The 16,011-nt window shown below is 47.8% G+C and overlaps 1 protein-coding gene across 2 annotated transcripts in view; it reads left to right on the plus strand.

The window, feature by feature from the left end:
- The window catches only part of cacnb1 (calcium channel, voltage-dependent, beta 1 subunit), a 104,167-nt gene that overhangs the window by 74,713 nt on the left and 13,443 nt on the right, over positions 1-16,011 (plus strand). For both annotated transcript variants that reach the window (XM_072442905.1, XM_072442906.1), the window contains exons 11-12: positions 352-503; positions 1,726-1,821. In XM_072442905.1, the coding sequence (XP_072299006.1) occupies positions 352-503; positions 1,726-1,821 (248 nt within the window). The remainder of the gene's footprint in view (positions 1-351; positions 504-1,725; positions 1,822-16,011) is intronic.

Raw genomic sequence — 16,011 nt, forward strand, 5'->3', positions numbered from 1 at the left:
ATTTCCATGGAGAAAAGTTACACAGTGCCTCTTTAAAATGTATGTGTATCTTCTACCCAAACGTTCATCATTAGAAAACAGAGAAAAACACATATTTAACCTTCCATGATCCCATCCTCCAGTTGCTGTCGTGAAATTTTAAACGGTTAAACACCTTTATTATATTATGTTTCAATCAACGTTGGATTTGTGGGATTTGCAATTGATTTCATCCTGTCGGCTTTTGATTTCCTTTTACACCCTGTCCTAACTTCTTTGAAATAGACGTGGACAAAGAGTTTCGTTTGGTCGCGCGGTGCACGTGTTGTCTCTCGCATTTACCCGTTTCGTGTGTGTCCCGGGTCCGTATAGCGGAGGTGCAGAGCGAGATCGAGCGCATTTTCGAGTTGGCCCGCACCCTGCAGCTGGTCGCCCTGGACGCCGACACCATCAACCACCCATCCCAACTCTCCAAGACCTCGCTGGCTCCCATCATCGTCTACATCAAAATAGCCTCGCCCAAGGTACTGCCACACTCCATAATTCAAACTGGAAACTGCGGGAGGCCAAGAAGTAAATATGTGAGAGGCCTAAAATGGAATTAATTAAATTAGGACGGTCTAAAAAGAGGCTATAATCGGATTTGAGAAAACTAGCAAAAAATCAGGATTCTAAAATTGGACTAATCAGAAACTACAGAATCTAAATAGGGTCGTTAATTCGAATAATTTCCTTAATAACAATTATTTTTCAGACTATAAGTCGCACCAGCCAAAAAATGCACTATAGAGAAGAAAAAAACATAAATAAGTCGCACTTGAGTATGAAATGCGGTTGCAAATATGAAAATAACAAATAATATCACATATAAGTCGCTCCGGAGTACAAGTATAAGTATATAAGTATAAATATAAGTATAAGTTGCAACCTGGCCAAAACTATGAAAAAAGGTGCGACTTATAGTCCGGAAAATACGGTAGTTGATACTGTGTTAGTCAACCAAAATTGTAGTCGACTAATTATTTTAAAGGGATTATAAGGATTTTTTTGTCTTTTGTTTTTTTCGACTACAGGCCTACAATCTAGGCTAAACCAGGACATAAACTAGAACAAATCTGGGACTAAGTCAGGACTAAAACCCAAATTAATAAATAAAATAAAATCCAAAAAGACAAGTGTCTAAACTGTGACTAAACTAAAGTGACTAAATTGAAGTTTTGATTATGTAAAAGAATAAAACTGCATTAAAATGTCATGTTCACAATGTCCTTATCAAAAGAATACAATTGTCCCATGAATAATTCACCCTTTCAGCCTTAATACAGCAGTAAGCAAGTTTATAATTGTTCAATTCAGCAATTTATCATGAATTTATATTGTTTGAAAGAACACGTCCCAAGAAATCCATCACAATAAATCACAATATGGATATACAATATTTAAATCAAAACTTGCTGCTAAACCAGGACTAAACCAGGACTAAACCAGGACTGAACCAGGACTACTCTAGAACTAAACCACTCTTCAACATATTACCAAACCATAACTTGGGAGTTCATTAGCATTAAGATATAAAACTAAATAAAGATTAAACCGAGGATAAACCAATTCTACTTAATTAGAGCTAAACAAGGACTAAGCCCAAGCAAGGACATGATTTAACTAAAACAAACCAGCATTTAACCAGGTCTACACTCACGCTCCGGTCTAGTTTTGTTCACGTTTGCCTTGCCTGTCTTCTCTCAGGTTCTCCAGAGGCTGATCAAGTCCAGAGGGAAGTCTCAGGCCAAACACTTAAACGTTCAGATGGTGGCGGCCGACAAACTGGCTCAGTGTCCTCCCGTAAGTCTCATACACACACACAATAATACTCGACATTATTCTTATCAATAAAACAAACCTGCTAATATTTTCTGTCTGGAGCACATTTCCCAAAGGCCTTGACATTTTACTGCTATTTTTAATTTTATGAAATGCCACGATCTGTTTTTATGTCGCTTTTATCAGTTGTGTTCTTTGGTTTCTTGATGAACTAACTCAGAACTGCACTTTTCCTACATTTTTTTATCCGAAAATTCCTATTACATCATTAACTGACTTACTCTGTGCAACAGTTTTAACAGAGAGGCTCATCTTGTTCTTAAATTGATTACTGAATTGAGTTTAGAACTACTTCACACCTTTTTCTTGTTTGGTATTATCTATATTAACAATATCAGTTCATTTATTGTTGATAAAGTGAGTAATAATGTATTGTTTTTCCATCATGTAAGAGAACAACAAACACATACAAAGCCCATGAGATCGAGTCGTGAGAATCATCTCTTTTCTTTATTGTGACTGTTTCTTTGATCCTCTACACTCTTGTCACGAACGTCAGAACGGAGCCAATGACAGAACTGGAAACAGGCGACGATTAAAGGGTCTTTATTGGCACAAATAGTAAAGTATAAGTCACTGGTACGTCAGGACGACAGGTCCTTCCAGCCAGCGGGGGTCAGATCCGGCATTCAGCGGTGTCAGAGCAGGCGAGAGTCGTAGTCGGTAATCCGTTCCAGGTTCGGTACACGGGCAAACAGGAAAGTCAGAGGTCAGGCAGAAGGGAAACTCAGGACGGTCCAGGGTCGATGACGGCGAACAGGATCACGAGGAACAGGCAAAAAGATCAGGGTCAGAATAGGAATCAAAATCTCAAAAACGCTTGAATGCTGAAGCTGACGGGGCTTCGTGGACAATCTCGTTCAGAACAGAGGAAAACCAAGGGAAACAAAGAGGAGCAGAGATAGAAAACATGACAAAACATATCACCAGATCAGACGGCGACCATGACACACTCATCTTCAGGACGTACGTGCAGATCTGAAGTCCAAACCAGCCCTAGTCAGAAGGAGGTCCACACAACATGTTCTTCTCCTTCAGTTCTGGCTCTTGGTTCTTCTCCGTTTCCTCCTGCTTCGTTCTCTCCATCTCGTCCTCCTTCTCCTCCTGAAAACGCCCTTCGGCCGCCTGTCGCTCAGCTTGACGTGACGTCACCTGTTTGGCGGGTTCGTCCGCCGGCTCCGTGTTCTTGTCCTTTCTCTTCGGCTTCTGCAGCAACTCTTTCCAAAACCTTCTCCAACGGTTGGGCATTTTTTTTGCCTTTTGTTTCTGAGACGCACCTTATTTATCGTGAACGGCAAAGCTCCTGAAACCCGTCTGTCGTGTTCGCCTTCTTCTCCTTGATGTTTTGTAGCGGTCCTTCTGCGTCGTAAAACACAGAGGCCTTTATTCTATAGGCTTTATCCTTAGGCTTTATTCTTTAGGCTTTATTCTTTAGGCTTTTATCCTTTAGGCCAGGGGTGGGCAATCATTTTCCTCTGAGGGCCATATTTGAATCCAGGCAAGTAGCGGAGGGCCGGCCCGCGATCATTGGTGTGAAAAAAAAATCCCAAAAATGTATTATCAAATAAAATATCACTTTTCTGTCAAATTATAGGCTATTGAATCTATTATTTAATTCATTTCACTTCATATTAATTAAGGATACAAGTGCAGACAGATGCCTGAGAGCAAAAAAGAAAAAAAAAAAATATATATATATATATATATATATATATATATATATATTTTTTTTTTTTTTTAATATTACTTGGACAAGCTTGGCGGGCCGGATTGAAAGGCCCTGCGGGCCGGATGTGGCCCACGGGCCGTAGTTTGCCCACCCCTGCTTTGGGCTTTGTTCTTTAGGCTTTATTCTTTAGGCTTTATTCTTCAGGCTTTATTCTTCAGGCTTTATTCTTTAGGCTTTACTCTTTAGGCTTTATTCTTTAGGCTTTATTCTTTAGACAATCATCTGTCACTGTCAGGCTATGTCAAAATAAAACTCTTTCTGTATCTGTAAAACACAGAGGCCTTTATTTTGTAAGTGTCACATCCTGGCACCTTCTGCACTGACCTGAGCAGGGAAACAGGGAGAGAGAGAGCCTCGGTGACCTGGCTGCACCCCCTCCTCCCTGTACCTCCGTCACCTAGCAACAGAGACCCGCCGCTAATGCTAACGCTAACTCTAATGCTAGTGCTAAGCCCGCGGCACGAGAGGAAATGTCCCATCAAAATAAAAGAGGAAGAGGAAGTGAAGGCATTCAGTGCGCTCCTGCTGGTCAATTGTGAAAATACATAATATCTGTAATGCACTTTTTTTCATGGCGTCTCGAGGAGAATATAATCCATGAGTTTCAAACAAATCAGACAATGTTGAGTTTTTCACACAATGGGTAGGGGGCGCTATAGAGTAAATTTGTTACATGGTATTAATTATTTACAATCAGACCATAAAAACACATCAGTGAGTGAAATATGAGCTCCGCAGATCAATTCCAATAGGTGTGACTTGTCCTTGAAAAAACAGGAAATTGAGCCTTTTTGAGGGCGTGTTACAAAGAGACCGTAAAGAATATCAACATTATTTTGAATATTTATTACATTTCAATGTCTTTAGATGCAAAAGGTGTTGTTTTGAGCTCGATCGGACAAAAAACTTAGATTCAGCTCATCACAACAAGTACTATTTTGGGGAAAAAAAGTCAAGCGTGGCGGTGCCACTTTGATTCAACATGGCTGACTTCCTGTTTATCATACAGCGATGCTGCCAGGTGTGTTTTACTCGTCAAAGGTCAGAGGTAAAAGGTAGCTCTATCACTGTCCCAAGTCTCATGTGCCTAGGCCAAAGATTAAGCGTTTCATGTTTTTTCTTTTTTGAACTAGTCGACACTGTTGCGACGGGCGTTCTCACAACCTCCATTTTATTGGAGTTCGGGCCGAGCCGATCACGTCTATGTCCCATGTGGGACATTCATCAATGTTGTGGCAAAATGACCATGCAATAAGAATGATTAGAATAAGAATAATAAGAAACATGTTGTTGTTGTTGTTGTTGTTGTTTTATGGCGGTTGGCATCCAAGTGTTGCATTACCGCCAGACTTTATTCCTCAGACTTTGTCGTAGTCCTCAGACTCTGTCGTAGTCCGTAAAAGTACTCCTTCCATTGCTTTGGTGTTACAAAGCCCATGAGGTCATGATATGTCTTTGTGACTAGAATAGTTGTTGTTGTTTCAGAGACCAACCGGCTTTATTCCAGGGAGACTCTTCTTCATCTTCTCCTTCTTTGACGTTCGGTGCTTCCACCGTACAGCTTTATTCTTTAGGCTTCATTCTATAGGCTTTAATATGTCCACTGATGTCGCCGCTTGGTAGCCGTGCGTCTACGAGACTGGACGAGGACAGGAGACCACCCCCACCCCCATCTCGTCACTCTGATCACTCTGACTCCCCACAAGCAGACCCCCATCACTCCGACTCCCATTTAGCGCCTTTAGCCTGTTTTCTATATCTGCCCAATCAAGCTCCTTTGTTCCAAGGAATCTCCCTGCAGCTTTAGCAATGATCCTGATCCTTTCAGTTCTGCTTTGAGTCTGAGCAGCACAGTTTACAACATCCACCATAAAGAGTACAAAATCCTCTCTATCCACAACCAGGGTATTCTCATTAATTCTGGAACCTGCACACTTGGGACCTCCACTCTTGAAACCTTCACACTTCTTGGGAGCCACGCTGGCCTTTCTCATTTCGCCCTGGCTGGGAGCAGCGCTGGCTCCCCTCTCTGTATTTACTCTAAACTCGTTACTTGAAACTTTCTTGACTGCATCTGCATAGGATATACCTTGAGAGACCTTTATTTTCTGCACCTCAGCAGCTCTTTTGCTAAACCTGCATCCCCGAAGGCAGAGCTATGTTCTTCCCCACAGTTACAGCACTTCAGTTTTGCACCCACGTCACACTTCCCATACTCGTGGTCTCCTGCACATTTACCACATCTTTGCTTCCCTCTACAGACCGCTGCAATATGCCCAAAGCGCTGGCACTTAAAGCAACGCAGGGGCGGCGGAACATATGGCCTGACGCTATAGCACATGTACCCAATGAACACCTTACTAGGCAGGCACCTCCCTTCAAGTGTTACCATTACCGACAAGCTGTCACATCTTACCCCAAACCGGGTCACCTTCAAACGCCTAGCGTCCACCACCGTAACTCCAGTCAAATTCTCCTTAACTTCATCCACAGACGTCGCCGTAGGGACACCTACGATAACCCCTCTGACCGTGTTTCTTTCAGCATCAGACACAAGAATGTCCTTTCCACCCAGACGTTTAGTTCCAATCGCCTTCCGTTGCTGAGCCGCGTCCTTGCACACGACCAGCAGCGAGCCATCTCTAAGGACACTCGCACTCTTGATCACTCCCACAGCTACAGTTAGGCTCTTTGACAATGCCACTGAATTCCACTCCTTAAAGGATGCACCATCCTGTGCAAGCTCCATGACCACCCCACAGTCTCCGCTCCCACCCCGGACATCAACAGCTTCAGCCTCATCCCGCTGCTCATTCCCAGAACCCCCGGACGAGCCAAGGGACTTTTTACGTTTCCGGGCACGTGCAGGCAGAAGAGGCTGCTCCTCCACGCCGTCCAGAACGTCTTCCATCCCCGATCCACTCTCCTCCGCCATCTCCCGTCTCTCCAGACCGGGTGCCGAGCAAGGTCTCCTCACAGTTTTAGTCCAGGGCTTGTTCTTCCTCAGACAGTTGTTGTTGTTGTTTTATGGCGGCTGGTGAGAAACATGGCAAGAACAAAGACTCGTCGCATTCCATTCCATGGAATGGCTCGAGCCAAAAAGGGACAAAATAAGGTGGAAACTGTCTTCTAAACAAGAAGAATTGTTTGTTTTTTGTTTAGTCATCAAGCAGAACATTATGCCTATTATTATGAAGTATGATAGAGTGACGAGATGGGGGTGGGGTTGGTCTCCTGTCCTCGTCCAGTCTCGTAGACACGCGGCTACCAAGCAGCGACATCAGTGGAAATATTAAGCCTAAAGAATAAAGCTGTACGGTGGAAGCACCGAACGTCAAAGAAGGTGAGGAAGATGAAGAAGAGTCTCCCTGGAATAAAGCCGCTCTGACTCTGAAACCGCCATAAAACAACAACAACAACAACAACAACAACAACAACAACAACAACATTTGGATGCCGACCACCATAAAGCAACAACAACAACAACAACAACAACAACAACAACACAACAACGAACAATACCTCGTGCACTTGGATGCCAACTGCCATAAAAAACTACAACGACAACAGTTTGGATATTACGGCAACATAGAGGAACGCCTCGGTCCGTATGACGGGGAAGAAGAAGAGGAAGCGTGACCTGGTCGGTGACGATATGAACAGCGGGGAGGACTCCCCTGGAGCCACTGATCCTGTGCGGCGTAGGGCGTCTTCTTGCTCGTCTATGGAGGGCTCTCTCAGTGAGGAGCAGGGCGGGGGGGTTGCAGATGTCGGGGATGTGAGTTCAGAGTGTAAGGTGTTCATAAAGCTCGCGCAGGATAATGCGTCCTTTAAGGGGTGGGATCCGATGGCGTTGACAAGGAGCCTGACTGTAGCTGTGGGAGTGGTCAAGCATGCGAGTGTCCTTAGGGATGGCTCGCTGCTGGTTGTGTGCAAGGACGTGGCTCAGCAAAGGAAGGCGATTGAAGCTAAGTGTCTGGGTGGGAAGGACATTCTTGTGTCTGATGCTGTAAGAGGCACGGTCAGGGGAGTTATAGTAGGCGTCCCTACGACGACATCTGTGGATGACATAAAGGAGAATTTGACTGGAGCTAAGGTGGTGGATGCTAGGCGGTTGAAGATGACCCGGGATGGGGTAAGGTGTGACAGCCTGTCGATAATGATTAGATTTGAAGGTGGGATCCTGCCTCGTGTGGTGTGCGTTGGGTACATGCGCTATGGCGTACGCCCGTATGTTCTGCCGCCCCTGCGTTGCTTCAAGTGCCAGCGCTTTGGGCATATTGCAGCGGTCTGTAGAGGGAAGCAGAAGTGTGGTAAATGTGCAGGAGACCACGAGTATGGGAAGTGTGACGACGGAGCAAAACTCAAGTGCTGTAACTGTGGGGGAGAGCATAGCTCTGCCTACGGGGGATGCGTGTTCAGCAAGAGGGCTGCGGAGGTGCAAAAAGTTAGAGCCTCTCAAGGCATATCCTACGCGGATGCGGTCAAGAAGGTGTCTGGTAGTCAGGTGACGGTGGATGCAGTGGGGGCTGCCAGTGCTGCTGGTGTCCTAGGCGACAGGGGAGGGGGCAGCGTTGCCCGCAGCCAGGGGGAGGTCCCCACTGGGATGCCCGTGAGTGTGGCTTCCACGGGCAGAGGCCCTGTGGGTGCGGAGGATGTACTGGTTGTGAAGAGGAAAGATTTCTTCCTCTTTATAGTGGAAGTGATTAACTGTACTGGGCAAACCAAGAAGAGATCCGAAAAGACTAAGATCATCGCTAAGGCTGCAGGGAAGTACTTTGGAGCTGGGGGCCCCGAGTGGACGGAGATAGAGGATGCGCTGCGGGAGGGCGCCCTGCCCCATTCTGGCAGTGGGAGTGGGGGGGCTCCCGATGCGCCGTCAGGTTCCGGGGGCTCATAATGGCGGTGGTTGTCTTGCAATGGAATGCGCGTAGTCTTCGTGCTAATGGCCAGGAATTTAAGCATTTTGTCTCTACCTTGTTGAACAAGCCTCACGTTATGTGCGTGCAGGAGACTTGGTTACGACCTAGGTGGGGTTTTGGGATACAAGGGTATGTGTGTGTTAGGAATGATAGGGAGCAGGGTAGAGGCGGAGGTGTGGCTGTGTTTGTCCGAGATGACCTAAATTACGTTGTTGTCAGTGTGAGTAAAGCGCCGGAGGCCCTGGCGGTGAGGGTCTGGCTGGGTGGTGAAGCTGTTACTGTGGTTAACCTTTATAATCCGTGTGGTGAGTTAACGCTAGAGTCCTTACATAGTATCGGTAAGGATGTTCGGGGAAAGGCCGTGTGGTGTGGGGATTTTAATGCGCATAGCGCTTTGTGGGGCGGTAGTGGTACCGATAGGTATGGGCAGGTGGTAGAGGGTTTTATCAATCAAAGGGAGTTGGTTTGTCTGAATGATGGGGGTGGGACCCGCTATGATATGGGGACCGGTGCGGAAAGTGCAATAGATCTTACACTTGTGTCCAAGGAGTTAGCTGGTGTTTGTAGTTGGGAGGTTCTTGGTAATCTTTCTTTTGGTAGCGATCACTATCTAGTCCGCACCGTGATTGGCTTTGGGAGCTGTGTGGTCAGGGGGACGAGGATCCAGAGGTGGCAGTTGGCAAGGGCGAACTGGGGGGCTTTCCTGAGGAAAGCTGATGATGGTTCTAGGGTTCTGCAGGAAGGAGGATTGACTCAGGTGGATGATCTCAATAGTGCAATTGTCTCGCTCATCACGCAGTCAGCGGTAGGCACGATTCCTAAGAGTGGTGGTAGTGGACATAGGAAGCGGGTGCCGTGGTGGACTGAAGCATGTGGTCATGCTGTTAGGGCGAGAAATGCGGCGTTTCGCCGGCTAAGGGTTGCCCACACTGAGGGTGCCCTCATTGACTACAAGAGGGCCCGCGCTGTTGTGCGGAAAACTGTGAGAACGGCCAAGAGTGCCTATTGGAGGCGGTATTGTTCCAAAATTGGGAGAGAAACGCGTCTCGGGGATGTTTGGGGGATGATTAAGCGGATGCATGGGGTTGACCCCGGTCCTAATACTGAATGGTGTTGAAGCAGTCAGCGACGTTGACAAAGCTGAACTGTTGGCCAGCACCTTTGTGTCGGTGCACAGCTCTGACAATCTCTCACCTGCGGAAAGGCACTACAGGGAGAGTACTTTGGCCCAGAATTCTGAGCTGATTGGGCACCAGCCTTCGACTCAAGATGACCTTGACCTTCCGTTTAGTTTGTTTGAGCTAAGGAGAGCACTTTCTAAGGCGAAACAGACAGCCCCGGGTAAAGATGAGGTGTGCTATGACATGCTCTCTCATTTGACTGATGACACGCTTGGGCTAGTCCTGGGTCTTTTCAACCGTGTTTGGGATTCAGGTTGTGTTCCATCTGCGTGGAAACAGTCTACGGTGGTGCCGGTTCTGAAGCCGGGTAGGCCAGCGTCTGACCCTTCAAGTTATAGGCCGATTGCCTTGACGTCGCAGCTCGGGAAAACGATGGAGCGCATGGTTACCGAGCGGTTGGATTACTTCTTGGAGAGTCAGGGTTTGCTTCCCGCGCACCAGAGTGGTTTCCGTAGGGGCAGGAACACCATGGATTCCGTGTTGTGTTTGGAATCTGATATCCAGCTGGCCAGGGCTCAGAAAGAAAAGGTTATTGCGGTGCTCTTTGATGTGGAGAAGGCGTACGATATGGTTTGGAAGGATGGGCTCCTCATTAAGCTGCGGAAGTGTGGTGTGAAGGGTAAACTGTTTAACTGGGTCCGGAGCTTTCTGTCTGGCCGGCGTATCCAAACCAGAGTGGGCGCTGCTTACTCTGGGGTCTATGGGGTGGAGAATGGGATCCCGCAGGGGAGTGTGTGTAGCCCTATCTTGTTCAATGTTATGATTAAGGACATCTTTGACGACGTGGATGGGTCTGTTGGGAGGAGCCTTTATGCTGACGATGGCGCTCTATGGGTGAGAGGGAGGAATCTCCGGTTTTACGAGGCGAAACTGCAAAGGGCAATACAGCAGGTGGAGCAGTGGACCCTGAAGTGGGGGTTTAAACTGTCCGTACGGAAGTCTCAAGTGATCTGTTTCTTCAATGGACATAGGGACGTCTCCCTTCGACTGCATGGGCAGGTGCTCGAACAGGTCAGGGAGGTGAGGTTCTTGGGGGTCACCTTTGACGAGAGGCTTAGTTGGCGTCGGCACATTGATGAGGTCAGTGGTAAATGCAAAAGGGTGAATAACTTGCTTCGTTGTCTATCCGGCCAGGACTGGGGGGCCAGCAGAAGGTCGCTCCTGGGTATTTATCGGGCCGTCATGAGGGCGGCTATTGATTATGGCTGTATAGCCTACATGTCTGCGGCTGAGACTAACTTAAAGAAGCTTGATGTGGAGCAAGCCCAGGCCTTGCACATCTGCTGTAGGGCTTTTAGGACCTCCCCTGTCTCGGCGCTGCAGGTTGAGTTGGGGGAATTGCCGTTACGGCTCCGGAGGCTAGAACTTCTGTTGGCTTACTGGGTGAATGTGCAAGGTCATACGAGCTCTCACCCGGTGAGGGACTTTCTCAGGGTTGATGGGGGGCAGAGTGAGGCTGGCGGTATGATTTTCAGCCAGGTAGGAAATGCGAAGGCGCGGCTTGCGGGGGTTGGTGATCTGCGTGTGAGCCCGTCGGTGGCTTTGTCTGCTATAGCTCCGTGGAAGTTTGTCCCGGCTCCTGTTGATGTTAGCTTGCATGGCAAGCTTAGAGGAGTCGCTGGGAGGGCACCGCAGTTTGCCGTTCAAGCGCTCATCGATAAGCACTCAGGTGATGTGTTTATTTATACCGACGGGTCTAGGGATCCTGAGAGTGGGCGTACTGGCGCCGCTTATTTTGTGCCTGACCTGGGGCTAGCGGTCAAGAAGAGGTTGACAGATCGCCTTTCTGTTTTCACGTCGGAACTTATAGCGATACGGTTGGCGTTGGAATGGGCGGAATCTGCTTTGCAGTGTTGCGGCATTGTGGTGGCCTCTGACAGCCTTTCTGCATTGCAAAGCATTAAATCTGGGAAATCGGATTGCAGACAGGATGTGTTGAATGGCATCTTCTGTCTGATGCTCTCCCTGTCCAGGAAGGATGTGAGGGTTTCCTTCATTTGGGTCCCTGCGCATGTGGGGGTGGATGGTAACGAAATGGCTGATGCACTGGCTAAACGTTCCCTTCGGCGGCCATCAATTGATGTGGCGGTTGAGTTAAGCAAATCTGAAATCAAGCCTGTTATCAAGAGTCATGTGGTCGGCCTTTGGCAGGAATTTTGGAGCCACTGTGTTACTGGACGGCATCTCTATCACATACAGGGTAGTGTGGGTCCTTGCGGGTCTATGGGCAGGAACGCGTGGGAGGAAAGGGCCTTCGCCCGCATGAGGATTGGCCATACTGGACTCAATTGGTCACTGAGTAGGATAGGCAAACATCCGACCGGTCTGTGTGGTCACTGTCGGGTGCCAGAGACTGTCGAGCATGTGCTGATTTGCTGTGAGGCTTATGATAGGGAAAGGGCCGGGTTGGCCTTGTGGTTTCGGAATAATGGGCGGGAGTTCAATCTGCGGAACGTTCTGGCGATCCAGTCACAGGGTTTGTGTCAGGCTGTGGTTGCTTACTTATGTAGCACAGGGCTGGGTAAACGTTTATAGAGGTGGGGGGTGTTGGAGACTGAGCCGAGGATGAGGAGCAAGAGGATGTTCTAACGCGCTTGGACTTCATGGGCCTAGAAACGCCAAAGTGATGGAAGAAGGACTTCTAAAGGATAAAACGACAAAGACGTCCCATGACCTCATGGGCTTTGTAAAACAACAAAGACGTCCCATGATCTCATGGGCTTTGTACTTCCAAAGCACCGAACGTCAAAGAGGGCGAGGAAGGTGAAGAAGAGTCTCCCTGGAATAAAGCCGGTTGGTCTCTGACACAACAACTATTCTAGTCACAAAAACACATCATGACCTCATGGGCTTTGTAACGCCAAAGCGATGGGAGGAGTACTTTTACGGACTACGACAGAGTCTGAGGACTACGAAACGTCTGAGGAATAAAGTCTGGCGGTAATGCAACACTCGGATGCCAACCGCCATAAAACAACAACAACAACAACAACAACAACAGTCTCCGGTCTGGAGAGACGGGAGATGGCGGAGAAGAGTGGATCGGTGGTCGAAGACGTTCTGGATGGCGTGGAGGAGCAGCCTTTTCTGGCTGCACGTGCCCGGAAACGTAAAAAGTCCCTTAGCTCGTCCGAGGGTTCTGGGAATGAGCAGCAGGATGAGGCTGAAGCTATTGATATCCGGGGTGAGAGCAGAGACTGTAAGGTGATCATAAAGCTTGCACAGGATAGTGCATCCTTTAAGGAGTGGAATTCAGTGGCATTGTCAAAGAGCCTAACTGTAGCTGTGGGAGTGATCAAGAGTGCGTGTGTCCTTAGAGATGGCTCGCTGCTGGTCGTGTGCAAGGACGCGGCTCAGCAACGGAAGGCGATTGGAACTAAACGTCTGGGTGGAAAGGACACCCCCTTGTGTCTGATGCTGAAAGAAACACGGTCAGAGGAGTTATCGTAGGTGTCCCTACGGCGACGTCTGTGGATGAAGTTAAGGAGAATTTGACTGGAGCTACGGTGGTGGACGCTAGGCGGTTGAAGGTGACCCGGTCTGGGGTAAGATGTGACAGCTTGTCGGTAATGGTAACACTTGAAGGGAGGTGCCTGCCTAGTAAGGTGTTCATTGGGTTCATGTGCCATGACGTTAGGCCATATGTTCCACCGCCCCTGCGTTGCTTTAAGTGCCAGCACTTTGGGCATATTGCAGCGGTCTGTAGAGGGAGGCAAAGATGTGGTAAATGTGCAGGAGATCACGAGTATGGGAAGTGTGACGTGGGAGCAAAACTGAAGTGCTGTAACTGTGGGGAAGAACATAGCTCTGCCTACGGGGGATGCAGGTTTAGCAAAAGAGCTGCTGAGGTGCATAAAATAAAGGTCTCTCAAGGTATATCCTATGCAGATGCAGTCAAGAAAGTTTCAAGTAACGAGTTTAGAGTAAATACAGAGAGAGGAGCCAGCGCTGCTCCCAGCCAGGGTGAAATGAGAAAGGCCAGCGTGGCTCCCAAGAAGTGTGAAGGTTTCAAGAGTGGAGGTCCCAAGTGTGCAGGTTCCAGAATTAATGAGAATACCCTGGTTGTGGATAGAGAGGATTTTGTACTCTTTATGGTGGATGTTGTAAACTGTGCTGCTCAGACTCAAAGCAGAACTGAAAGGATCAGGATCATTGCTAAAGCTGCAGGGAGATTCCTTGGAACAAAGGAGCTTGATTGGGCAGATATAGAAAACAGGCTAAAGGCGCTAAATGGGAGTCGGAGTGATGGGGGTCTGCTTTTGGGGAGTCAGAGTGATCAGAGTGACGAGATGGGGGTGGGGGTGGTCTCCTGTCCTCGCCCAGTCTCGTAGACGCACGGCTACCAAGCAGCGACATCAGTGGAAATATTAAAGCCTATAGAATGAAGCCTAAAGAATAAAGCTGTACGGTGGAGGCACCGAGCGTCAAAGAGGGAGAGGAAGATGAACAAGAGTCTCCCTGGAATAAAGCCGGTTGTTGTTGTTGTTGTTGTTGTTGTTTTATGGCGGTTGGCATCCAATTGTTGCATTACCGCCAGACTTTATTCCTCAGACTTTTCGTAGTCCTCAGACTGTCGTAGTCCGTAAAAGTACTCCTTCCATTGCTTTGGGGTTGGTCTCTGAAATAACAACAACTATTCTAGTCACAAAGACATATCATGACCTCATGGGCTTTGTAACACCAAAGCAATGGAAGGAGTACTTTTACGGACTACGACAGAGTCTGAGGACTACGAAAAGTCTGAGGAATAAAGTCTGGCGGTAATGCAACAATTGGATGCCAACCGCCATAAAACAACAACAACAACTCTGAGGAATAAAGTCTGGCGGTAATGCAACACTCGGATGCCAACCGCCATAAAACAACAACAACAACAACAACAACTATTCTACGACAAGTCACAAAGACATATCATGACCTCATGGGCTTTGTAACACCAAAGCAATGGAAGAAGTACTTTTACGGACTACGACGGAGTCTGAGACATCTCATGACCTCTTGGGCTTTGTCAAAGCAACAACATCTTTTAAGAACTTTTAGGACTGCAACAACAACAACAACTTTTAGGACTACGACAAAGTCTAAGGAATAAAGTCTGGCGGTAATGCAACACTCGGATGTCAACCGCCATAAAACAACAACAACAACAACAACAACAACAAAGTCTAAGGATTACAGTCTGGCGGTAATGCAACACTCGGATGCCAACTGCCATAAAACAACAACAACAACAACAACAACACTGGAAGAAGGACTTCTAAATACGCGCCTTATGATACGTCAGCGCCTTATGATACGTCATAAGGCACTGGTACAGCTGGCAGCCCGGTGTAAACGCTCTCTCTTCTTTCTCACACTTATTGTGCTTTATCTCCTATATTTTGTAAATATAATTTTAATTCAGCTGTTTTTGACTTTTTTCGGCTGGATTTGAGCGTTTTTCGTTGCGTTCGTTGTGTTGTTGTGACGTGAGCTAGCTCCGAGCGAGCCCACCAGCCCCCCCCCCCCGCGCCCTCTGGCGCGCTAAAGTACGGCGTGTCGTCGGTACACGTTTATATACACGTTTATATGAAAGAGGAACTTCACGAACGATCGGGACACGCACTGGAATCGCTTTAAATTAACTTGTTTTGACTTTATTCGGCTGGATTGAGTGTTTTCGTCGTGTCGTGGCGATGTGTCTTGGCTCTGAGTCCCCCGGCTCCGGCCCCGCCCCCCGGCCGGCGCCGTACCGCGTTTACACAAAGGAGGAACTCATGAAACTGCGGAGAACAGTCGTCTTACCCGGAGATCGTCACGTTATCCCGGCGGACATCCTAAGGAAAACGCAACGAGGCAGACGGGCTGGACGTAAACCCCGAGAGAAGAGAGGGACATAACAGGAAGTCGGTTCCCGCCGTAGTCATGGGTAACGTGAGGTCCCTTCAAAATAAAATGACGGAAATAGCGAGTCTCATGCGGTCCCAGAGGATTTATAGGGACAGCAGCGTCTTGATTTTCACAGAGACCTGGTTAACAGCAGAAATGCCAGACTCTATTGTAGGTTTGGACAATTTTCATCTGCTGCGGGCGGACAGAACGAGAGAATGCTTGAAGAAAAGAGGTGGAGGTCTGGCGGTGTATGTGAACACGAGCTGGTCCAAACCCGAACACTGCACAGTGAGGGAGCAGCTGTGTAACAAGGATATTGAACTATTGGCTATTGGCATGAGGCCATATTATCTGCCCCGGGAGTTCTCACATGTGATTTTGATCGCAGTCTATGTGGCCCCGTCTGCCAATGCTGAAAATGCTTGTGAAGCACTGCTCTCCTGCACTT

Source organism: Eucyclogobius newberryi, unplaced genomic scaffold (assembly GCF_026437365.1).
Source record: "Eucyclogobius newberryi isolate DKJ021-1_F unplaced genomic scaffold, fEucNew1.0.hap1 SCAF_13, whole genome shotgun sequence".
In the NCBI taxonomy this organism is placed as follows: domain Eukaryota; kingdom Metazoa; phylum Chordata; class Actinopteri; order Gobiiformes; family Gobiidae; genus Eucyclogobius; species Eucyclogobius newberryi.